This window comes from Eurosta solidaginis, chromosome 1, assembly GCF_040869045.1.
Source record: "Eurosta solidaginis isolate ZX-2024a chromosome 1, ASM4086904v1, whole genome shotgun sequence".
NCBI classification, from domain to species: domain Eukaryota; kingdom Metazoa; phylum Arthropoda; class Insecta; order Diptera; family Tephritidae; genus Eurosta; species Eurosta solidaginis.
Genome location: NC_090319.1, coordinates 91,408,653 through 91,435,088, shown reverse-complemented (window position 1 = coordinate 91,435,088; position 26,436 = coordinate 91,408,653). Strand labels below are relative to the sequence as shown.

Sequence of the window (26,436 nt, the reverse complement as noted above, 5' to 3'; positions counted from 1 at the left end):
AGGGGCGACCCCGCTTAGAAAAATTTTCTTCTAATTGAAAAATCTTATTTCTAAAATTTTGATGTTGCTTTGCCCGGGAGTTGAACCCAGGGCATACGGTGTGATAGGCGGAGCACGCTACCCATCACACCACGGTGACCGCCAATATGGAAAGTCTAGTTATATAATTAACAATTAGGAGTTAAGTACGAATGTGTAGATAATGTCGTTATATGTATACTAGGTCTTATGTAGATAAGTGAATGTGTGAACGTTGCCTAAGATACTTTTTTCTATAAATTTTGCACAATTCGTGTTCGCATTACTTTCAGAACAGACCTAATATTACTGTTAAAAACTAATATAAAGGAAAACCCAAAATCAGAAACTGGGTATATCTATCGACATTCGCAAGAACAGCCGATATCACTCAATTTATTGTTTGATCTCTACTCAAAGAGCAATTTTAATTGAGTGCACAGGTATTTTCATTTTACCTGTAGAACACGTATTATTTGTGCATTACAAAAAAAATGTCTCATTTGTTTTAATTATTTATAGAATCGAAGAAATTTTTATAAAATATTACTGGCATTGTTGCAAATCTTGTGGAATAGTCTTGTGAATATGTGATTGGCAAGATTCCACTGTATGATGATCATAAGAAAGTTTAGCTCTTCGTTTGGCGCTGTGCAGGGGAAAGAACTTGAATTCTACTATTTGTAGATTACAAAAAAATAAAAAATTTATATATTAAAATTCATGAAAACAAAAGGCACATACACACGTACATAAAATAGGAATTTGGCATTCGCGCACATACTATGGAAAATAATGTAGACGGTGCGAGACAAAACGACAGCAGCAACAATACAAACACCACGTCCAGTGCAATATCAGCGGCAAAAACACCAACTAACACCACTCTAACGACAACGTCCACGACATTGGGTACAAATAACAAAAACCACAGTTTAAGCATCCCTAACTTTAGCAATTGTAGTACCAATTCATCGTTTTGGAAAAATAGTGGACGTTTAGTGCCAGGCCGTCCTAGTCCAAAACGTATTGAAGTTACTCCGTATAGCGGAAATAGTAGTGGGCGTGCCACTAATAAAGAAGGTATGGTGTCTACATTTCGCGACTATCAACAATCGGTTAGCGATGCGTGGGATATGGGTGATGATGAATTCTGTATAATATCTGGAGCAGCGTCTGGAAATGGTAAGGCTATACAAAATTTTTGTTACTCTTCCAATTACAGTAACTTCTATACCATTTTTGCTAGATTCACGTATATCCAAAAGAGTTTCCCATACAGCAGCACTAAATGTGATAGAGATACATCGTAATTCAGCAACGAACTCCACCAAACGTTTAATAGCAAATGATTCAGCTACATTATCAACGGGAAAAATATCTTCTGGCAAAACCGCGACATCAGTGCCAACAGTTCTATTAACAACAGAGGAAACGCAAAAACGAAACAAAATTCAATATTCAGTCAGTCAGTCTAGTGAAGAAGCAAGCCAAAAGAATGAGCCAAAAAGCGATGCTGAAGCGAGGTAATGTTCAAGATCACTACTTTTACCCCATATCAGGTATCAAGTAAGACACGATCAATCGACCAATGGATTCCAAAACTGCCCGTTTCATGCTACTTGGGAACACCATATCAGAACACATTTATTGAAAAGCAAACCCAATAATTTTGATATCTTAGGCCCGTGCTTAAAAACCATAATATTTATACAAGAAGTGTTGCAATGTCCTATCGGCTTCTTCTTCAAATAATACATTTCGATATATGGCCCTTAATCATCTCTTCTAACTACCTCAGGGTTAGGGGGCTTAGAATATACCCGCGGAAGGTATGCCTGTCGTAAGAGGCGACTAAAATATCAAATTGATTCAAGGGGTTGTGTAGCGCCACCATTTCAAGGGGTTACCAGCGCAATATATGGCTTCTCCAACCCAATTGTCAACCTCACCTATCCGTGACGAATCCTGTTTCTTTATCAGCCGATACTCTGGCGACCGCAAGTTCCTTATGGATCTAGGGGTGGGAGGGCGGTATGGCCTAGGTAGCCACTTTTAAGGTTTCTTGTGGTCACACCAAATCGTTCCCGAGATGGTCGTGCTAGGTCCATAACGGAGTCGGACTACCTACGAAGTCCTCTAATATCTTGAATATATGTACTTGACCTACTATTGGCTGTCTGAAGTCCACCTGTGTAATAAACCGTTAACTACTTACATTTCTTAAATATGTTTAGTTATATAATTATACATGACCTTTTTTCATCTCAGGGTTAAAATTGTACGCAACTTTCACGCATACCCAGGACGTCCACAGTTGCAAAAGTTTAGCTCGAATACACAAGAAACAGAATATGAAACGAAAATCGAAAAATTCCACATACTTTTGGAATCGCCATTATTAGATTTGGTGGCTTTGAAAAAACTCAGCTGGTCTGGTGTGCCAAAAAAGGTGAGTATATGACGGCCTGGTTGATCTCAGCATCACTATAAAAGTTATGAATATTTTTTTACCTCCATTTGCAGATGCGTGCGGTTAGTTGGCGTTTGCTATCCAAGTATCTACCACCAGCTGGTGAACGCCGAAATGTTGTACTCGAAAGTAAACGCCAAGGATATCAGGATTTGCGACATAATTATTTTAGAGTTGATAGTCAAGATGAGTCACAACAGGATACTTATAGACAGGTGTGTAACCATCTGTGACCTATATCTGCGAAGAATACACGATATATATTGGAACGATTTTCCGTCATCCCTTGTCAAATTTGGTTTTGAGACAAACCAGTTTCGGCGTTGTGCCATCATCAGTGTCGATTTTCGTTCTGTGACAAGGATGACGGAAAATCGTTCCAATATACATCATTTATCTACCCTATCGGAAAATCAACAAAACAAAATACACGATATTTCCATCTGCGTATAGCAAAGAGATAAATACAAAAGAAAAATTGAACCTTACGCGAGGTGAATTTGTGGGGCTGGTACCATAAAGTTTCGAGGCATGCCGGATCTATATTCGCCAAAGGACAATCGAAAAAGAAAGAAAAACAAATGTTTAACTGGGAAAGTTATCAGGAGGTTTTGTAGTAGGGGAGAATGATTTAAAGACGTACTATGATGACAACAGCTTGCCATTGACTGCATTATAAGGGTGTTTAAAATATAAAAGATTAATGAGGTTTTCATTCCAAAAATACGATAATAATTGTATTCTAATGTCCTTAAAAATACAGAAAGTAAAACTTTGTTATTACATGTACCAGGCTGAAGATTAATTTGGCATCGCGGTATAAAGAAGGCGGGCCTACTGATAACACTGAACGGGGATTTTCTAAAGCGGATGTCAGCGTTCAGGCTACTGCACAATTGAGCAGGTGAGCTTGATAAGTAAGTTGGGGAGCTGAATTTTCATTCAGCGAAGAGAACTGTACCTCTCAATTGTCTACTCAGCACAAGGACACTCCGGGATACAACCTTTAAATTCGAAAATGGATGACAATCGCCTGCAGCTCACTGCCAGAAGCCGTATATTGTTTTAAGTTCACTGAAAATTGCTGGTGAGAAGTTATGTTATGTGAAGTTATGGTACCACGCACTACAAACAAATTGCATTCAGTTTTCACAAAGCGTATCGGAAACTCTTATGTTATTGATACTATTTTTTTAATGGGAATTCAACGACACTGATAGGAATTATATCCATTCCTTGATTTGTATAACTTATATATTTATGCTTGAGTTGTATTTCTTCACAGATACATATCGATGTACCACGAATGAATCCACAAATATCACTCTTCCAACAAAAACTCGTACAGGAAATATTTGAGCGAATTTTATTCATTTGGGCCATACGTCATCCAGCCTCGGGTTATGTGCAAGGCATTAATGATTTAGTCACGCCGTTTTTCATTGTATTTCTGCAAGAATTATTGGAGCCAGGTGTGTAATTTTTCAAAATCCTTAGTATAGAATGTAATTGGTTTAATATTTTATAAAACCAAACAAAAATAGGTACCGATTTGGAAAAATTTGATATAAGCACTTTGTCGGTGGATAAACGAGACGCTATTGAGGCGGATTCATTTTGGTGTCTTTCTAAATTTCTCGATTGCATACAAGATAATTATATATTTGCGCAGCTGGGTATACAAGAAAAGGTGAATCAATTGAAAGATCTTATACAGCGAATCGATGGTGAGTGCAACATATTAACATAGTGATATAAAAATATACAAATGTTATTAATTTTAGGCAATCTGCATCGTCATCTGCAAGCGCATGGCGTGGATTATTTACAATTTTCCTTTCGTTGGATGAATAATTTACTCACGCGTGAGCTGCCGCTACATTGCACAATACGCTTGTGGGATACATACCTCGCCGAATCCGATGGTTTTGCATTCTTCCATTTGTATGTATGTGCGGCTTTTCTGTTGCACTGGAAAGATCGATTGCTGCAACAAAATGATTTCCAGGTAAGTTATAGGCTTTATTTTTTTCAGATTTTTTATTTTACCGCTTTCTTTTTTGCCACCTCACAGGGTCTTATGTTGCTGCTACAAAATCTGCCAACAGAAAATTGGTCTGATCGTCAGATAAATGTTTTGGTTGCGGAAGCGTTTCGGCTGAAATTCACCTATGCTGATGCGCCAAAACATTTAGAGGTGAAAAGTTGACATCAGCAAGAAAAAGGAAAGTATATTTACGAATACGTGGCATAGATTTGAAAATAAAAAAACATAGTAAAATGCAGTTATTCTGGTAGCGTTTAAATGCTTTATTATGTGTTGATTATACAAATTATCTTAAAGTTCAGAAAAATGCATATTCGAAATATTATTGGCAAAAAGTAAATTAGGACGACCAGCCACTGAATCGACAAGCAGTATAGACACAAATATAGCGCATATACACATGCATTCATATACTGTTATTATAATAATTATTATCAAATAACGCATAATACTTTGTATATACATATATTCCTATTATATTGCGTAAATAACATTGTTCTACAAAGAATTCATACATACATATGTATGTATTACTACGGCGAGTTTATCATAAATCGAAATTTAAATAAAGTTGCAATTCTTTTATATATTATAATAATTATGAATAAATCTAAAAATTTAATAAATGCATCTTATGCAACAAAAGCGCAGTCTTAGAGAATTTTGTGGCTGATGCGCATAGAGGTCGCATATTGAGGTTAGAACCAAGGACCCACTGAACCAATTCTGATAGTAGATTCAGATTCAGTATGTCAAAACTCATAGAAATACATGTGTTACACTACCAGGTTCGCTGTTGCTGTGTAATTTTCCGCTTTTAATTTTTTCACAAATTTGCCTTTCGACCCCTTATGAAGAAAAGCAGAATACACAGGGATTCAAGGGGTTGATAAGCGCAATACAAAGCTTTATAGCTTCACAGCTTCTGCAACCCAATTGTCAATCTCACATACGCGAGGGGAATCCTTTTACAAATATGAATGTATCTTACACATATTTAGCAGGCGATGGTCGGGCTAGTACCTTAATGGTGCTTTGTTACCGGAACGTACCGCATCTATATCCCGAAAAAGGACCATCAACATCGACAACACTTCCCAAAATCTTCGGGGAGTGTATTTGTCGTTAATACAATAACAACAAGAATACACATACATACAATTGAGATAAGGAAAAATTGCGTACCACGCCCACAAACAAAAGTAACAACTTCTTTCCTTTTCGAAAGACATTTCGAGTTCGATAGCCATTATCTGTTTTTGAGAACTTCGAAAAAGGGGCATTTTTTTTTCTTATAGATCAATCTACAAAATAATGGGTTTGGCCCGATACCTAGAAAAAGGTAGCTTTGTCGTATAGTGTTATTAAAGGCAAAATGAAATTAACATATGCCAAAATATTCAATAAAAAGTTTAAGATGATGTTTTGTTATTCGAAAACGAAATTCCAAATTTCGGAAAAAAAGCATCGTTCCATTTTGCCTGAACGAAAAATGAAATTCATAAGTTATACGATCGCATAATTTTGAGTCGGAAAATGTAAATATAAATACTTGGCGCGATTTACGCCCGAAAAGATTTGTCAGGGCTTGTTTTATGCCGGGACCTAGATGTGTTATGCCGGCTCCAAACGGCAACTATAAGGAGTGTTTATATCAGTAAATCTTCTCGGTACTCGTCGTCAGTATAGGCCTAGAAATCTTTCGACAAAATTTTTTGTCTCGAACACTACCATGATGTTGTCATGGTCTATGATTTCGCACCATATAGCAGGACGGGTACTATAAGAGATTTGCCTACACAGCCCAAAGTAGCATTTGTCAGCAAAAGTGATTAATATTAAAAAAGATTTCAAAGCATTAAATTATTTGAGAATGCAAGTTAAGGATGTGAAAAATATTGAATATTCCCGATCCCTGAATTTTTGTGTTAATATTATTAATTTGTTTTACATAATTACTGATATTAAAAATAATATTTATGAATTATGAGATTTAATGCTATACACATTCGTAAAACTTTTTGACCTTATAATTATCGCAAAATATACATAAATCTATACTTTTCCCTGACAAAAATTTCCGCTGGGTTTAATTTTGCCTTTCGGTTAAGTGTTTCAACTGCTTCAATACCGTATCCAACAATTTCTTTTTATCATTTTTACGCAATACCGAAAACATAGTCTTCTTATCAGCTTCGCGTATTTTTTCCAAAATAACAATAATCGACTGTGGATGAACCAAATGATAACGATTTTCTTGTTTTCCATAATCATGTAAATATGTACTCCATTCCTCCATAATAAGTAAATCCAACAATTGACGATTTTTTAAAAAATATTTTGATAATTCACCTTCACGCAAACCAGGCACTGGCTCAGACGCAGCAAAAAATTCGCACTGTAATAAATCTAAATTAATTTGTTGTAGTGCACCAGTTGAAATCTGTTTCACCTCGTCATCATAGAGTATATCATAGATTTTGTTTGCAATATGTTCACAAGTTCGACGACAAGCCGTTTGTGCGATGCCCGGCAATTTAAAGGCAAAACTATCAAAAGTACTCCGTAAATATGAAATCATATCTGTTATATAGGCGGATGCAATGCCTGGTGGTTCGATAAGTAACCAATCGTAGGCTGCCAAATCGAAGAATTCATCAATTTTCGAACAAATGCGTACACCAACTTGTTTCTCAGCTTCTTGACGTGCTACATGAAACATTGCTGAAGGTGTTTGTGATATATTACTAACTGTATTCGTCATATGACAAACGAACTCATCTAAAAATGGGCCTGCCTTTTCCAAGTATTGCGTATCAATTATAACTTGTATAAGTTGTGTTAGAGCTACGCTTGGATTACGAAATACCATTGATAGACAACCGCTAAAACTGCGTGTTAGCAACAAATTTGCAGCTTTACGCACCATAGCTGCAACTTCATTTGGGGAGAGCGTTAGCTCTTCGGCAAATTTCATGCAGGCGTACATAAATTCTTTTGCTTGATGATAGACTTCGGGTACCATGCGAGAGAAGGGAAACTTTTTGGGGAATGGTGCATTTTCCAATTGTTCTGAATGGAAAGGAAAACGTTCAATGATTGACTCGTAATCCTCTGGAGTTTCAACAATCATCGGTTGGAATTGTTCTTTATCCAAAATGTCACGAAAAACATGCACCCAACGCTGAAGTAACACCTGAAAATTAGACGAAAATCAGTTTATTATAAGAGGCAAAAAAGATGTCGGAGCTGGTATAATATAACGTGGGGTGGAAGGGAAACTTCTGAGACTAAGTTCAGAAGCAATAATTTTCTTGAAGTGAAGTGAAGTAATCTCAGTTACAAATTCAATGCCACTGCGATATGCTTTAACTAGAATCAAATAGTGTTGCATTATTCTCCAACTATTAACAGTTAACTTTCAATTATCGAAATGGTTTTCAAATAGAGCTGCTCACGTAATGAAATATATTTGTGTTAAGTGTTTAAGCTTGGCTTAGTATATTATAATGCCTCTTTATAATTATTATTATTAATATGGCCCAGGTTTGAAACGATTTTAACGGCTATTGAAATGAAAGGCAGGAAAATATGGTCTTCGCAACTCATGCCTTCTTTTCATATAACTTATTTATTCCTGATACTCAACTGATGCTGGAAACATCCTTTAGAGCAAGAATAACTTTTAAGTTTGCAGCTAGCATACAACCGAACAATGGTATTCTCCCATATGAGAACAGCGGCATAGAATATTCCCGCGAGCACAGCAAGCAAGCGCGGTTGCCGGTATACACTCTCTGCAAGCGGACAAAAACCGGTTATTAGGCGAATTAGAAATTTTACGTTCTGAGCTCAGTAATTTACATAAGCTCTATGATGAAGCGGTGGGTGGCGTACTGCGGGGTAGTGCTGGCAAAAAAAAGAAACGAAACAAAGACAAAGGCACTATCATGGTTAACAATTCTGCCGACGCTAACATTGAAAAGAGTTCCGGCCCCGTTTTTGCTGCTAATGTCCAAAGCAATTTCAATGATGCTGTTAGCTCTGCCGAAGTGCCTTGCGCTACTAACACTGCTAATGCCGGCGCTAACATTTCTACGAACACTGCCTCTTCTCATGCTGTTAATAACCAAAATATTGTAAATGATAGCAACACTGCGCGTACTTTAAATGGTAATGACGCTGTATCGAATGACGATAACATTGTTGATGTTGCTGGAAATTTGGGTGATACTAATTTAGATCCGGCTGGTCCTAGGTTGGTTACTGCCGTGCCGCCCCGACGGGCAATTTTCGTATCAAGATTGCATCCATCTCTGACGGAGTCTGATGTCGTTAATTATATCTTAGCTAAGATTAATAGTACAGGTTCTATTAACATTAGTGCACATAAATTTGTTTTTAAGTATGTGAGGGATTTTTCTTCATTTAAAATATCAGTTCCAGATGTATATTTTGATATGGTTCTTGACAAATCTTTTTGGCCTATACATTCGGTGGTACATTTGTACACCACAAAGTCGAAGGTTGAGCCTCGCGCACGTATAGTTTCAAAAAACTTGATTACCAGCCCTGCAAATACGATTCAAAAGTAACTATTCACTATCAGAATGTTCGTGGTTTGCGTTCTAAATTAAATGCATTTTACCTTAACAGTTTTACTTTTACTGCGGAAGTGATTGCTTTCACAGAGACTTGGCTAAAACCTGATAATTTAAATTCAGAGTTATTTTCAAATGACTACGTTGTTTTTCGGTGTGATCGTCAATCGAGAGCAGGCGGTGTCCTGATAGCTGTATTGTCCAGTATTTCAACTGAATTGTTGAGCTTTGAGGACGCGCTTGACATTGAATTCATAGCTGTAAAGCTCTTTTTCCCGAATTTTTTCTTATATATTTCTTGTTCCTACATACCGCCTCGGTCAGATATGTACGCTTATGATTGCCATAAAGCAGTTATCCACAGCCTACATTCTCGTTTGCGTGATAACGATCGCCTAGTGGTTCTTGGGGACTTTAATTGGGTGGGGCCGTGTGTAGAAGTCCACGAAAGTGGGGAAAGCTTCTGACCGCCATTCACCTGGGAATGGCCAGAGCGATTCTTTTGCATGCGGTTCAAGCAGCTCACTACTGCCGGTCGCTTGCGGCCAAGTATCCTCTGGGTAGCCGCTAAACACCCGTTTAGCGGTGAGCTAATGTGAGAAGGCGACAACCTGGCTAGGCCACTCTGACATAATCGGTTTAAGGGCTAGCCGGGGGAGATTTCATCGGCAGCGTCTGTACACCTCTAGGTGCGGCTGCAAGCGGGCGTCTGTCTTGGAGCAAGCGGCTCGCTATATAAACGTGCCAAGTAATATTTTAACCCCCGCTGAGCGGGTTGTGCGCTGGGCTTGGGACCCGCCACGTAAAACCATACTCCAATGAAATATAACAACAAGCCTCGGATAAATACACTCTCTATTGATGACGACCATGGCAAACGTTTGAAGGACAATGAATTGAGGGCATGCACCTGGAACGTCCGCTCCCTGAATGGGATTGGTGCAGATGCCCGGCTGGTTGATGTCCTCGTCAAAGCAAAATCTGACATCACCGCCATCCAAGAAATGCGTTGGACGAAGCAAGGAAGAAAGAAGATCAAAAATTGTGACATATATTGGAGTGGCCATGCGAATAAGCGCAGTTTCGGCGTCGGATTCGTGGTGGGAGAGAGACTTTGCCGCCAAGTCCTGGCGTTCACGCCTGTGGACGAGCGTCTCGCCGCTATTCGAATAAAAGCAAAATTTGTTAATATATCATTCATCTGCGCCCATGCGCCGACAGAGGAGAAAGACGATGAGGTGAAAGACACTTTTTATGAACAATTAGAACGCACATACGAGCGCTGCCCCCGTCATGATATAAAAGTCGTGCTTGGCGACTTTAACGCCAGGGTGGGCAAAGAAGGTGTTTTTGGCCCTACAGTCGGAAAGTTCAGCCTACACAATGAAACTTCTCCTAACGGACTGAGGCTGATTGACTTTGCCGGTGCTCGAAACATGGTCATATCAAGCACGAGGTTCATGCATAAAAAGATACATCAAGCTACATGGCTGTCTCCTGATCGAAATACTCGCAATCAGATCGATCACGTTGTGATAGACGGACGGCATGCCTCCAGTGTTTTAGATGTGCGAACGATCCGAGGACCTAACATCGATTCGGACCATTATCTCGTTGCAGCCAAAATACGCACCCGCCTCAACGCGGCTAAAAACAAGGAACAAAAAACACAAGGAAAGCTAGACGTCGAAAAGCTTCAATCACAACAGACTGCCAATGATTTCGCAACTCGACTCTCACACCTGCTCTCTGAGGGCACAACTCATCCTGAAGGAATACAGGAGCAGTGGGAGCATATCTCCAAAGCACTTCATACTGCCGCCGAGGAAAAAATTGGTTACCGGCGGCCGCGAAAAAACAGCTGGTATGATGAAGAATGCCGCGTTGCAACCGAAAGAAAAGACGCTGCCTACAGGGCTACGTTAAAAGCGAGCGCGACAAGAGGAGTGTGTGAACGCTATCGTGAGTTGAAAAGGGAAGCGAGACGCCTTTTCAGGTAGAAAAAAGCAGAAGCAGAAAGGCGTGAGTGCGAGGAGCTTGAGCTGCTAGCCACCAGGAATAACGCCCGAAAATTCTACCAAAAAATACGGCGACAGACGGAAGGTTTTAAGACCGGGGCAAACTCCTGTAGGAATGAAAACGGCGACCTTGTAACTGATGTCCAGAGAGTGCTTAGATTATGGAGGGAACACTTCTCTGCTCTCCTAAATGGAGGCAGCAATTCACCGCGCAGAGATGAAGAACCCGATCCCGCAATCGATGATGATGGAATATATGTCCCCCCGCCCGATTATGACGAAGTTAGAATAGCAATAACCAGATTGAAAAACAACAAGGCCGTGGGCGCTGATGGATTGCCTGCGGAGCTATTCAAGTTCGGCGGCGAGGAGTTGGTAAGGCGCATGCAGCAGCTTCTTAGCAAAATATGGGCGGACGAAAGCATGCCCGACGGTTGGAATCTAAGTGTTCTTTGCACAGTTCACAAGAAGGGGGATACTGCAAAATGCACCAACTATCGTGGAATCAGCCTTCTTAATATCGCATATAAGGTCCTTTCAAGTGTATTGTGCGAAAGATTGAAGCCCACCGTGAACCGGCTGATTGGACCTTATCAGTGCGGCTTCAGACCTGGTAAATCTACCATCGACCAGATTTTCACAATGCGCCAAGTCTTGGAAAAAACCCGTGAAAAGAGAATCGACACACATCACCTCTTCGTCGACTTTAAAGCCGCCTTCGACAGCACGAAAAGGAGCTGCCTATATGCCGCTATGTCTGAATTTGGTTTCCCCGCAAAACTTATACGGCTGTGCAAAATGACGTTGAGCAACACCATCAGCTCAGTCAGAATTGGGAAGGACCTCTCCGAGCCGTTCGAAACTAAACGAGGTTTCAGACAGGGTGACCCCCTATCGTGCGATTTCTTTAATTTGATGCTGGAGAAAATTATACTAGCTGCAGAACTTAACCGCACTGGAACAATATACTAGAAAAGCGTGCAATTACTGGCATATGCTGATGACATTGATATCATCGGCCTAAACACCCGCGCTGTTAGTTCTGCTTACTCCAAGCTGGAAAAAGAAGCGGTAAAGATGGGTTTGATGGTGAATGAGGACAAAACGAAGTACCTGCTGTCATCGAGCAAAGAGTCAGCGCATATGCGCCTTGGCAACCACGCTACTGTTGGCAGCCATAATTTCGAAATAGTAAAAGACTTCGTTTATTTGGGAACCAGCATCAACATTAGCAACAACATCAGCACTGAAATCCAGCGAAGAATCAATCTTGCCAATAAATGCTACTTTGGACTAGGTAGGCAATTGAAAAGTAAAGTCCTCTCTCGGCGAACGAAAATCATACTCTACAAGTCACTTATCGTACCCGTCCTGCTATATGGGGCAGAAGCATGGACCATGACAACAGCAGATGAAGCGGCTTTGGGAGTGTTCGAGAGAAAAGTTCTTCGAAAGATTTATGGACCTCTACGCGTTGGCGATGGCGAGTACCGAAGAAGATTTAATGATGAGCTGTAAGAGCTATACGCAGACATCAACATAGTCCAGCGAATTAAAACGCAGCGGCTGCGCTGGCTAGGCCATGTTATGCGAATGAAAGATGATGCTCCGGCCAAGAAAGTGTTTCTATCGGAACCCGCCTATGGAAGCAGAGGTAGAGGGCGGCCCCCACTCCGTTGGAAGGACCAGGTGGAAAACGATTTAAACTCCCTTGGTGTGACCAATTGGCGCCGGTTGGCGGAGCGAAGGAGCGACTGGCGCGCCTTGTTGGACGGCCATAACCGTTTAGACGGTTAAGCGCCAATTAAGTAAGTAAGTAAGTTAGTTGGATTGGCAACGATGATTCAAACTTTTTGACTCCTGTTACTCAGCATGATTTCATTGGTTCGCTTATGGAATTGCCGCTAGTTCAGATTAATAACGTGGTGAACTCTAAAAATAAGTTGTTAGATTTAGTTTTTGGTGATAGTTCAATAGGTACTGGTCTCAGTCGAATCCCTGCCTTATCCCTGCCTGAAGATCCCTTGCACCCTACACTTGAGGTTACACTGGACAATTTACTGCCTACGATTAATTTCATGGAAGTGTTATGTCGTTCTCGTTCGAGATGTTTTAAAAAGGCTAACTTTGATTTGCTTAATCAACTGTTAGCTTCCCACGATTGGTCTGACCTTTATGCTTGTACTGATGTTGAGGCTGCCACGTCTATTTTTTATAGTTACCTAAGTGACTTTATTAATCGTTGCGTTCCGGTTCATTTTGTTAAGGCTAAGAGTAGTAAACCACCTTGGTTCTCGAGGCAACTTGCTAACCTGAACAATATTAAATCGAGGCTCTATAAGCGTTTTAAAAGATCTGATTCTTCTGAAGATTTTTCTAAATATTTAGTTGCCCGTTCCAATTTCCAACGCCTGAATCAAAACTGCTACAAGTCGTATTTAACAAGATGCAAAATTGAGTTTTTTAACAATCCTAAAAAATTTTACGGGTTTGTTAATTCAAAGCGCAGATCTTCGGGATTTCCATCATCTTTGTCTTTGGGTGGCGAGAATGCTAGCCTTGACCATGATATTGCCGACTTATTCGCAGACTTTTTCAAATCGACCTATTCGTCAACCTGTACCCAAACCGGTAGTTATCCGTTCGAGATAGTTAGTTCTAACTGTATACTCAATCCAGTCATTGATAGTGCCACTGTACTTCAGAGTTTTTTAGCTCTGAAACCGATTTTTTCTCCAGGGCCCGATGGTATTCCTGGCTGTATGCTTAAGTTCTGTGCTGTGAACTTAACAGAACCGATAGTAAAATTGTTCAATTTATCTTTGCAATCGGCGTCATTTCCATCAATTTGGAAACAGTCATTTATCATACCTCTGCACAAGAAGGGTAGTAGATCTAATATTGAGAATTATAGGGGAATTGCTAAGCTTTCAGCTATTCCTAAAACCTTTGAACAAATAATTACCTGTCAGCTTCAACATTCATGTACTTCCATATTATCACCCTTTCAGCATGGGTTTGTGAGATGTAGGTCAACCACCACAAACCTACTTGAGTTTACCTCTTTAGTTCGGGATGGTTTTTTGGCTTGCAAGCAAACTGATGTGATTTATACGGATTTTAGTAAAGCTTTTGATTCAGTGAATCACGAACTTCTGATTCTGAAGCTTGATTTACTGGGCTTTCCGAAGAGTCTGACTTCATGGCTCTCAAGCTATCTTTCTAATAGAACCCAAAAGGTGCTTTATAAAAATATTATTTCAAAATCAATTCATGTTACCTCTGGTGTACCTCAGGGCAGTCATTTAGGCCCATTGCTTTTTACTCTTTTTATAAATGATCTGCCACAGATTTTGAATCATTCACGAGCTCTAATGTATGCCGATGATGTAAAAATTTGCTATACATGCTTGCCTTCGGAGTTAACTCGCTCAAATCTACTTCAGGTTGATTTGGACTCATTTCAACGCTGGTGTACAATAAATGCATTAGTTCTAAACTGTTCCAAATGTAAGTTCATGACATTTCATCGCGTGAAGCCTGTCCTGTCGTCTTATGCACTTTATGGCACTCTTATGGAGCGTATATCTTCGATTAACGATTTAGGGGTTCTGTTTGACTCGAAACTGAGCTTCAACTCACATATTTCAGCTATTACTAATAAAGCAATGGGTACCCTTGGTTTTGTGAAACGCTGGGCTAAGGAGTTCAAGGATCCGTATCTGACCAAAGTCCTCTACACTTCGCTGGTCCGCCCAATACTTGAGTATTGCTCGTGTGTTTGGTGTCCATTATATATTACTCATATAAAGCGTATTGAGTCTGTGCAGAAACAATTTTTAATTTTTGCTCTACGGGCCTTTAACTGGGACTCAAATCTTCCGTCTTATAGAAGTAGACTTCTTCTCATTAATTTGCCAACTCTGGAAAATCGTAGAATATTACTCGGGGTAATGTTCCTGCATAAGCTAATTCTAGGTGAGGTTGACTCCTCTGAGCTGCTACGTCGATTGAGCTTTGCAGTTCCTGCTAGGACGTCCAGACACTACGTGCCCTTCCATTTACCCCTGTGTCGTAGAAATTTTGGAAAAATGTTCCTATACGTGTTTGGTGCTCGTACTATAACGACTTGTATAATTGCATTAGTATCGAATGTTCGTTTGTTGCCTTACGCAATGGTATACTTTTCAGTCTCAACTGATATCTTAAAGTTTATTTGTTTAATTTGTAATGATAGTTTAATTTTAGTTCTTGTTCAATGTTAAAAGAAATTGTAAATTTTTAATTTATTCCATTTATATGAGAACAGCGGCTTAGAATATTTCCGCGGTGGGCATGCCTTTTGTAATAGGTGACTAAAATAAGAATAACCGAAGGTTCAAGGGTTCAAATAAATTGTTCTGGAGGCAGTAGGACTAGTAACAGAAGATGCTGGTACCGGAGCGTACCGGATTTCTATACAGCAAAGGATTTCCCACACCCGCAACCCTCCTCTAACCTTCTCGGTGTTTTTGGCTTAGGAATGACACTATTAAACTAAATTATTAAAATTCCTAAAAATTATAACCAGTAAATTTATATAAAATACATTGTATATATGTGCATATTTAACGTCACTTACTTCATTATAATGATCGCGCATATTATGCAAACATTCGAAAAGCATATTGACTGTGTAGCCATAACATTTGAAAGTATTAATGGACAACATAATTAAGTTTTTTATGCGTAACAATATGTTTGGATCAGTACAAGATGATGATGCCATACTAATCTCATTTACAAATTTCGTCAAAGACGTAGACCACAAATCCTCCAAATATGAAGATGTTACAACATCGCCAGCTGTATTCTTTACATGATCCTCAACAATAAAGAAGCCAACAATTGCACAAATGTACGTTTTATATGCCTCCAAGTTGTCATGCATCCCTGGTGGTGGTTGTAACACCAACTTGGATTGATCACGTCGTTGTTGCCGATAATCCTTTTCAAAGTATTCACGCTGTCCCAGTACCATGTAAATATGTAAACAACGATATATTGGCGAGAAATCGATCAAATCTTGGGCACTTAAATTGTTCTCCTCTTCGCTATTATTTAGCTTTCCTTGTAGTTTATGTTCTTCAATAATAGCATTAATATCACGTTTTTGTAACTTTTTCGTATGTGTTATAGCCACCTCACCAATTTTCGGTGAAAATTTTCTTATATTCTCAAGAAATTCACGAAAGTCTGCTTCAGCGGATCGTCTTATATTCTCTTTGATAACGGGAATTGCCTGTCGAATTTGTGTGGCAAAACGATAATTATGTAATCCAATCAAATGTTGTGTCTCTAGCGTCTCCAAAGTGCGCAAAGATTGGTAATACTGTTTATTGGTTGCTTGCTGTGTAAATTTAATATAACATTCGAGCGCGGGCAGGCAGGCTTGTAGAGCATCAATAGCGCTGGCCAAATTTGATTCAATTTGACGCGCGCGTACTAAATCTTGTCCTTGCTGCAATACCGATGTACTTATTTGTTGCAGTGAATGATCGAGTGCATGTACCTCTTCGTGTAGTTGCTTAGCTTGAGTGCGCACTTGCAGTAACTCTTGTATGGAGTCTATGAAGCCTTGATAATAAAGATTGCATATGCGTTCGATGTCTTTATCATGGCTCCGTATACGTTGCTCCAACTGTTCGGAGATTGAATCGGTGTTATCGGCTTTTGTTGGGTAAGAGTGAAATGAATTGGAATATTTAGAAAGTGGGTGGATACTAGCAAGTGTTTATCAAATACCTTCTAAAATTGAACGAAATGTAGGTCCCCAATAGTCATCAACCGCTTCAATATCCTGCACCGTAACTTTCGACATACTCTTATTTGTTATGATTATCTTATTTTATAAAAAAAAACACTATTTCCTGGCCGGTGACACAAAAAGAATTGTACAATTGTTTATTCCAACAGCTGATTAGATCCACAAATCACACAGAAGATTGCGCATTCACGAGTTCATAATTACTACGCTCTGCGTAGTAATTGACTGCTTGAGCCATTGTGAATTCATACAAGAAGCGAATGTTTGAAAAAAACGTTCACAATAGTAAACAGCCTCGATCACCTGTTAAATCGCCGTTCGATTACTTAAATCATTTGCCCAATAGTGTTTTTCAAACATTTTTGTAGACGACTGTTATATTGCATTATTTATATATTTTAACATGTTTGCTTAACTGGCTGCTCATATTTAATCTATTAACTAGATTTTAGAAATTAATATTAATATGTAGTCTGATTTTCTGCATACACATTTAAAAGAAAAGCTGATTTGAAACACAGTTGAGCAATTCATGGCACTTTAATTTAATAATCGCGAGCAAAAAAGAAACCCCTCTTCAATTCTCTGGCCATTCGCGACAGCCGTTCTCCCTGTCAGCTATTATTTGACAGGTAGGTATGGCAATGCAGGAATAGAAAGATTCTTCACTTGTATGAGTTCACAATACCTTGAGCGAAAGAAAGAAAGAAACAAGAGCTAAAGGAAAATGACGTAAAATTGCCCACAAAAAACAGCTGATCTTTTGTTTACAGCGCAATGCGCAATCTTGTTTTATTATGATTTGTGGATTAGATCTGCAATCAATCCGACTTTTAATCGATAATTTTTAAGAAAGTCATAGTCGATTTCTTTTTAGAATCGTCGTTTTGACCAAAGACAAAGAGGATAGATATACAAGAGGGCGCACTGTAGAGTTGGGAACAGTTTGTGAAACCCATCGCGGTTCTGAAAGATCTCGATTGGGTTTTCGTAGTCCTCAAAGTGGAGATCGCAGATGAATCCCTTAGGATTAGGTGCAGCTCCCAAGTTGGATATCCATTTTGCCAGCAACTCTGCCTTCTCGGTGATTTTAAAAAATCTTGGTCTTGGGGTGGACAGGTTTGTCCGTCCACATCCCAAAACAACACATTTTTTTTGATCGGAATTTTTCTTTTTTTAAAGAAACACTTTTAAAATTTCGCGTACGCGCACAATATAAATTCACTTTAGAATAATCGAATTCCAGATAACTGGACAATTCGTTATAATTTTTTGATATTCTGGCGCACTTTTCACTTGTCTATCTATCCTATCTATTTATCTATCCTCTTTGTCCGCAGTGAGATCTATTCTCCTTGTCTGAAGCAAAAAACTTATCAATTAACGGATTTCTATTTATCGATAGATTTGTCTAAAAACTGTTTTCTGTTACGAATACAACCCTGTAAACTTTTCGCTTTCCTTTTAATTGTTATTCTTGATTTTCCACGATTTTTTGGTAATTCTTTTTTTTTGACATTCCGATTTATTTTCTTCCGTTACTTCATTTCTATTGTGCATGCGAGCGAGTCAGCCAAAAAACCGTGCGGAAGTCGTGGAAACTGCTTTTATAAATAAAAAAAGGTTCATGTATATAGAAATATTTAAAACAAGGATATTAAATGCAGAATTGTTAAAATGACGTGGAAAAGTAAAGTTTAATTGTATTTAAATACAATTCATCGGTGCAAAACGTGGCGCAGAGCAACGCCAAATGATACAATTTGTCTAGTTTCAAAATGTGGGCAGCAGCATTTCAAAAAAAAAAGGAAGCATAGCGTTCGCTATAGTGAAAAAACGGAGGAAAATTGCAGTTCGACTAATAAACGAGATGTGTTAAAACAACCGTTTGCAAGTGTTTGTGTGTGTGTGCAGAAAATAGAATTTTTCATGCAGAAGCAAATAAGGAAATTATAAAAAGAAAAATCAATCTACAAATATTCCAAAAGTGAAGTAGTGCATATGTAATTATAAGATTGTGTAGTAAAAGTCCAGAAATAGCGCAGGTCGCAGAGTAGAGTGGCCTTAAAAAAATCGACTAAGATTTGTCGAAGTCGTACGCAAGTTGCAGGAAAATGAGTTTGAGTTGCAGCAGTGAAAGGTGTGTACCGTAGTGAAAATTTTCGTATGCGATTTTAGTTGTATATTCTTCTTTGTGTACATACCTATAGTTTAATTTTAAAATGCAATCCTTTTTTTTCAATAAAGTATGGAAAAGCATTCAAAAGAGAAGAATCCTTACCACAAATTATATTCACTCATATGTATATGTATGTATGTAATTGCGGTTTCTATTAAAATTCATACTGCAGTATGTCCATGCGTCTATGGCACTTGTATGTATGAGGACACGTATTTATGTATATGCGTGCGTGGGGGTTGATATGTATGTGCGGTAGTGGTGTTTTTCATAAAGAAAATGTCCCCGAATAAGGGTGTTGCTGAAGACTGGAGTGGGTTGTATAGCTACAAACATGGATTTAAGTACAAATTCGGGTTTGAGGATATGTTACGTTATTTGAAGTTATAATTTTGGACGATATTTATTGCTGGGTAAACCTAAATAGTATTTATAAGAAAGCTCGTGGTATTGACCAACTTAAAGAGCTTAGTACAATAATAATTTAATAGAAAAAGGAACGGAAATTCATATCGACTTTATATCCTTTTTATAGTAGTGCTATTGGAAACCATTCTACACCCTTATTTCACCTCAAATCTTCGTTTAGCCGGTTATAAGAATGGGGAGACCAAATTGTTGTAGCCATAAAAACACTCCCCGAAAATAAGGGAAGTGTACCGGATTTGTATTATGTACTCTGCAGTGCCAAAAACTTCTGGTACTAGCCTCACTGCTTCCGGAACAACTTTATGTGAGGATTTCAGTCGCCACTTCGAAAGGCAGATTTATACGCACGATGGGGTAGGGAAACCAGCTAACAAAGATCGTTCAAAACCGTTACTTTATTTTCAAGGGTTTGATAAGCGCAATACAAAGCTTCATAGTTTCAAAGCTTCCGCAACCCAATTGTCAATCTCACCTATGCGAGGGGAATCCGGTTACAAATATGTATGTATCATACACATATTTAGCACGTGAGGTTCTGGCGACCCCATGCTCCTGATGGAACTAGGTGGTGGGCCGGGATGACCTAGAAGGTTTAATGTGGTCATATTAAACGTTCCCGAGATGGTCGGGTTAGTACGGGGAGTGTCTTCATCGTTAATACAACTACAACGCGTTAAACCATGGTGTTGGCCTGTCGAATCTCCTGCTCCAAAATTAATCGCAGATTATCCAACATACTCCTTTCGTGAGTAATTTGGTGTCGCCAAAGCCACATATGCGAGTGAAGGGTTGGGCTACACAATGGCTTGAAGCCCCTCTAAGGGTATATCGCCGATATACTATATCGGCCACGAAGAGTTTTTTCTTTAGCATAAATGCATCTGCCGTAGCAAACCCGTTTGGAGTCGATACGTATTTTCGCCAAATTGTAGAAAAAAGGCAACGCACTACAAATTGAAAAAAAGAAGCTTGGACTCTCACTGAATTTTTAAGCGGCAACTCTCAAAATATTATTAAATAATTACCATTAACAAAAAAAAAATTAAGTACCTAAATTCTTGAAAGGAAGAAAGCCGTTGTTGTAGCGATAAGGTAGCTCCCCGAAGGCTTTGCGGAGTGTTATCGATGTGATGGTCCTTTGCCGGATATAGATCCCATACGCTCTGGTAGCACAGCACCATTAAGGTGCTGGCCCGACCATCTCGAGAACGATTTATGTGGCCACATTAAAACATCAGGCCATCCACCGCGAAGAACAACACAGCCAGCAAAAATCAGCAGCACAGTGGGCAAAACACCAGGAAAGCGGAGAGCAGCGTCAAACCACAGCATGGTGGGTTAATCACCACCAGCGGGCCAAACCGGGCAGAGGCAAAAAGCGCAGCCAGCAACAGCCCTTGCGAAACCCGGCAAAGGAGACCCCGAGAGGAGATGGAAGAGCAGCGGGAAAGTCGCAATCGCAAACGCTGACCCTCAAGAGAGAGACATCGCCATAGTAGTAGGGAGTCAGCGGCCAAGAGACTCCTGGGTGAAGTGCACGATCGCCAGTACCCAGGGGAAAGAAGACGTTCCAAGTCAAGAACCGATAAAGCCGACCGTGACGGAGGAAGAAAGAGGTTCAGTCTAGAACGCGGAAGACGATCAGCAAAGGAAAGTGCAAACGCCAGAGCAAGGTCATCGTCGTTCGAGGACTCTGGCACGGAGCATCGCCATGGTGCGAGCTGGCCCGAACTGGGGCAGGAAAGAAGTGGTACCTTCGATACTTGAAGCAGAGAAGGACTACGGACAGTGCACGCGAGAGGGCACTGCAACACATGAGGCCGAGCAAGAAGAACCCATTCGCCTGGAAATCAAGGCGGGTTGAGAGGGAAACGGCAAGAGGCGAGCACGTATCGCACCACCGCGGGTCACATAACCGCGGGCATCAACAAAGAAGCCGTAATGAAAAACAAAGCGCTCCCGTTGACAACCGGAGAGGAGGTCAGGCACGACGGGAGGACGCAACACAGACCAGGGGCAGAGGGCTTACCCCACACCGTCTACCTCGAGAAGAGCGAATGCGCCGCTGGCAGCACCTGGTACATCAACTGCGCAAGGGAGGCCAAAAATGCAAGGCTACTCGGATGCCTTAAAGGGCATACGGATGGCGGAGCTTCCAAAGCAGTATCCGGCGGAGGTCTTAAGCCAGGAAGAGCTGACGCGGCTGCAAGACACGATAATGATCGAGGTATCGAGGGGAGGGGAAAGCAATCTCTGGCTTTCTGCGGCGTATACTTTAGGCCAGGATTACTCCTTGTAGACTGCAAGGATAAGGAAACAGCCGAATGGCTGACCAGAGTCACACCAACTCTACATAGTTGGGAGGGCCTTGCCCTTATTACGAGGAAAGGGGATGATATACCGCCGCAGTAACAGTGCTGAGGAGGGGAGCTTGCGGGTAAACATGGCAATTGACGAGGCATCGTTCATTAAAATAAAGGAAGCTAGCTTCACGGTGAACTACCGGTTCACCTTCGTTCCGGTCAGAACTTGGAAGCAAAAAGCCCCAGTCAGTGTGGAAAAAACCCACTTTCGAGGACAAGTCCAGAGCACTGGGGAGCAAATCGAGGAGGCAGCAACAACATCCAGGACAGCAACATCCAACCAGTGCCCAGCCAGTGTCTCATCACCGGTCAAGAGCCTACACAAGCTCCATCAACAGACGAGCTACTGAAAGGTCTAAACTTAGAAGAACTAGGGTTCGAGGACAGAGGAGAAGAAGACCTGCGGCTGTCTGGTGAAGACGAGCCGTTAAGGCTTCGGCACTGACCGGCCCATACACAAAGGTTGCCCACATCAACCTGCACCATGCTAAAGCTGCTTCGGCAGTAATAGCACGCAGGTTTGCCTCGGAGGATCTGGGCATAGCACTCATCTGGGAGAACTGGGAGCAATACACAGCGAATCTAACAACATATAACAAAGAGCTTAGAAAAGCTAAAAGAAATAGCTACAGGAAATTTTGCTAGGGTATTTCGGAGGTTCCAGAGGCGGCAAGGCTTCACAAAGCCCTAGCCAAGGACCAAAGGGAGACACGAACATAGATTAAGCTCCCTGATGGAACCTACTCAAGGACTGAGGAAGAAAGAGCACGTGCCCTGCTTGCAGCGCATTTCCCGGATGCATCCTCGGATACCTCAACGGATGAGGCTCGAGAAGAGAGACCGACACCCACAGATTGGAACCTTACCAAAGAAATCTTCAACGATGGCACAGTTAAGTGGGCAGTAAAGTCTTTTCAGAGCTACAAATCTCCGGGAGTGGATGGTATATATCCAGCCTTTTATGATGGATAGTCTCGCACTGGCATACATCCCGACGGTGTGGAGAAGAGCAAAAGTGGTCTTTATACCTAAGGTGGCTAAAAAGGACTACTCCAATCCTAAGTCCTTAGGCCTATAAGCCTGATATCCTTTGCTCTCAAAGCAATGGAGAAGATTGTCGACCACGAGATTAGATCAAAGGCTCTCGATAGAGTGCCACTACATAAAGATCAGCATGCATAAAGAACAGGCAGGTCGACAGAAACTGCACTGTATCAGCTGTCCACAGAAATCCAAAGTGCGTTCGAGTGCGGGGAGTTAACTCTATGCGCATTTTTGGACATAGAGGGGGCTTTCGACAACACGACACACGAAAGTGTGAATCGGGTACTCGAGAGAAGAGAGATACAACGTCCAATCCGTATGTAGATAAACGCCTTATTGCGTACGAGGATTGCTCACGGAATCCGATGTCAGGGGTACGCGGATGATATTGTTATCATTGTAAGGGGCAAATTTGAGAGCACCCTTTGCGACATAATGCAAAGGGCATTGAGGTTAACGAAAGAATGGTGTACTGAGGTAGGGCTAGGCATCAACCCTAACAAGACATCCATTGTGCCCTTCACCAGGAGAAGAAAACTGGAAGGGATTAGGCAAATCACAATGGATGGAGTACAGATGGAATACACGTCTGAGGTGAAATACTTGGGAGTCACGTTTGACTCTAAGCTCTTATGGAAGAAACACGTTGACAACACCATATCAAAGGCCACAAGAGCAATAATGGTGTGCAGACGTATTGCAGGAGGATCCTGGGGATGCAGCCCAAAGATCTTAAGAGATCTTAAGATGGATGTACATTACGATAGTGAGACCTATCATAGTGTACGGAGCAGTTGCGAGGGCATCAAGAACAACCATGGTGACCGTACAAAAATCGCTCACGAAGCTTCAACGCTTAGCATGTGTCTGCATTACGGGAGCCATGCGAACATGCCCGACGGCAGCAATAGAAGTGCTGCTTGAGTTAACGCCTCTACATATAATAATTGAGCAGGCAGCCAGGAGTACTTTATTAAACAGCTAAAGAGGGATGTGGAAGAGGCAAAGTGATACAGTCACGGAGCATGGCGAAGCTGCAAGAGCAGATTCCACTTATCCAACTTCCCAGAGATGATACGAGGAAGATAATTACGATCGCGGGTTCGAATCGAGCTCAAGGCCTAACAATAATTTTTTATCATTATTATTGTTATGATAAATTTTTTCTTAATTGAAAAAATTTTTAAATTAGAATAGAAGAAAGAAAAAATTTTAGACAACTGCCAAAGCTCGTTGTATAGATCCATTTCGGGAACTGCTAAATTCCTTCATCGGCAACGTTTAGGCGCCGCTGCTATAACCATTCAGCCACCACAGCGGTTTTTTGTTTGTCTTCATTAATCCTACTTCCATTCTGGTTCGTGCCAATTGATATTCACAACACTGCGACATCTGTTGCAGAATAGCTGTGAAAATTGGACTTGTTTGTTGGCAATGCTGCCATAGTGTCATATTTTATTGACACTTTTTTCCCCGTGCTCTGGGATGTATTAACAATTTTTGTTGTTATATCGGCCTACTGATTTTAAGATCGCGGGTTCGAATCGAGCTCAAGGCCTAACAATAATTTTTTATCATTATTATTGTTATGATAAATTTTTTCTTAATTGAAAAAATTTTTTAATTAGAATAGAAGAAAGAAAAAATTTTAGACAACTGCCAAAGCTCGTTGTATAGATCCATTTCGGGAACTGCTAAATTCCTTCATCGGCAACGTTTAGGCGCCGCTGCTATAACCATTCAGCCACCACAGCGGTTTTTTGTTTGTCTTCATTAATCCTACTTCCATTCTGGTTCGTGCCAATTGATATTCACAACACTGCGACATCTGTTGCAGAATAGCTGTGAAAATTGGACTTGTTTGTTGGCAATGCTGCCATATTGTCATATTTTATTGACACTTTTTTCCCCGTGCTCTGGGATGTATTAACAATTTTTGTTGTTATATCGGCCTACTGATTTTAAGATCGCGGGTTCGAATCGAGCTCAAGGCCTAACAATAATTTTTTATCATTATTATTGTTATGATAAATTTTTTCTTAACTGAAAAAATTTTTAAATTAGAATAGAAGAAAGAAAAAATTTTAGACAACTGCCAAAGCTCGTTGTCTAAAATTTTTTCTTTCTTCTATTCTAATTTAAAAATTTTTTCAATTAAGAAAAAATTTATCATAACAATAATAATGATAAAAAATTATTGTTAGGCCTTGAGCTCGATTCGAACCCGCGATCTTAAAATCAGTAGGCCGATATAACAACAAAAATTGTTAATACATCCCAGAGCACGGGGAAAAAAGTGTCAATAAAATATGACACTATAGCAGCATTGCCAACAAACAAGTCCAATTTTCACAGCTATTCTGCAACAGATGTCGCAGTGTTGTGAATATCAATTTGCACGAACCAGAATGGAAGTAGGATTAATGAAGACAAACAAAAAACCGCTGTGGTGGCTGAATGGTTATAGCAGCGGCGCCTAAACGTTGCCGATGAAGGAATTTAGCAGTTCCCGAAATGGATCTATACAACGAGCTTTGGCAGTTGTCTAAAATTTTTTCTTTCTTCTATTCTAATTTAAAAATTTTTTCAATTAAGAAAAAATTTATCATAACAATAATAATGATAAAAAATTATTGTTAGGCCTTGAGCTCGATTCGAACCCGCGATCTTAAAATCAGTAGGCCGATATAACAACAAAAATTGTTAATACATCCCAGAGCACGGGGAAAAAAGTGTCAATAAAATATGACACTATGGCAGCATTGCCAACAAACAAGTCCAATTTTCACAGCTATTCTGCAACAGATGTCGCAGTGTTGTGAATATCAATTGGCACGAACCAGAATGGAAGTAGGATTAATGAAGACAAACAAAAAACCGCTGTGGTGGCTGAATGGTTATAGCAGCGGCGCCTAAACGTTGCCGATGAAGGAATTTAGCAGTTCCCGAAATGGATCTATACAACGAGCTTTGGCAGTTGTCTAAAATTTTTTCTTTCTTCTATTCTAATTTAAAAATTTTTTCAATTAAGAAAAAATTTATCATAACAATAATAATGATAAAAAATTATTGTTAGGCCTTGAGCTCGATTCGAACCCGCGATCTTAAAATCAGTAGGCCGATATAACAACAAAAATTGTTAATACATCCCAGAGCACGGGGAAAAAAGTGTCAATAAAATATGACACTATGGCAGCATTGCCAACAAACAAGTCCAATTTTCACAGCTATTCTGCAACAGATGTCGCAGTGTTGTGAATATCAATTGGCACGAACCAGAATGGAAGTAGGATTAATGAAGACAAACAAAAAACCGCTGTGGTGGCTGAATGGTTATAGCAGCGGCGCCTAAACGTTGCCGATGAAGGAATTTAGCAGTTCCCGAAATGGATCTATACAACGAGCTTTGGCAGTTGTCTAAAATGTTTTCTTTCTTCTATTCTAATTTAAAAATTTTT

At 40.1% G+C, this 26,436-nt stretch overlaps 3 protein-coding genes and 1 pseudogene across 9 annotated transcripts in view; 2 read left to right on the top strand and 2 right to left on the bottom strand.

The window, feature by feature from the left end:
- The window catches only part of LOC137237255 (putative nuclease HARBI1), a 526,467-nt pseudogene that overhangs the window by 295,755 nt on the left and 204,276 nt on the right, over positions 1-26,436 (bottom strand).
- Positions 405-4,845, top strand: Tbc1d22 (TBC1 domain family member 22). 2 transcript variants are annotated; one of them, XM_067759055.1, is made up of 9 exons: positions 405-461; positions 541-1,203; positions 1,268-1,544; positions 2,290-2,470; positions 2,545-2,706; positions 3,777-3,963; positions 4,036-4,218; positions 4,276-4,499; positions 4,566-4,845. In XM_067759055.1, the coding sequence occupies exons 2-9, from the start codon at positions 804-806 to the stop codon at positions 4,698-4,700; spliced, it is 1,749 nt and encodes a 582-aa protein (XP_067615156.1). In that variant the 5' UTR covers positions 405-461; positions 541-803; the 3' UTR covers positions 4,701-4,845. The 2 variants fall into 2 exon arrangements, with proteins under 2 accessions (XP_067615156.1, XP_067615155.1); XM_067759054.1 differs by lacking the exon at positions 405-461 and having other exon boundaries at positions 471-1,203.
- Positions 4,773-17,108, bottom strand: Sec15 (exocyst complex component Sec15). Its single transcript, XM_067759053.1, has 3 exons — positions 16,942-17,108; positions 15,779-16,866; positions 4,773-7,734 (listed from the first exon to the last, which is right to left on the bottom strand). The coding sequence occupies exons 1-3, from the start codon at positions 17,015-17,017 to the stop codon at positions 6,628-6,630; spliced, it is 2,271 nt and encodes a 756-aa protein (XP_067615154.1). The 5' UTR covers positions 17,018-17,108; the 3' UTR covers positions 4,773-6,627.
- The window catches only part of RhoGAP93B (MyTH4 and RhoGAP_KIAA1688 domain-containing protein RhoGAP93B), a 422,769-nt gene continuing 414,857 nt past the window's right edge, over positions 18,525-26,436 (top strand). For all 6 annotated transcript variants that reach the window (XR_010948420.1, XR_010948419.1, XR_010948421.1 and 3 more), the window contains exon 1: positions 18,525-19,103. Coding sequence is in view for 2 of the 6 variants with exons in the window: in XM_067759061.1 (XP_067615162.1) it covers positions 19,078-19,103 (26 nt within the window). In the remaining 4 variants the exon portion in view is untranslated. The remainder of the gene's footprint in view (positions 19,104-26,436) is intronic.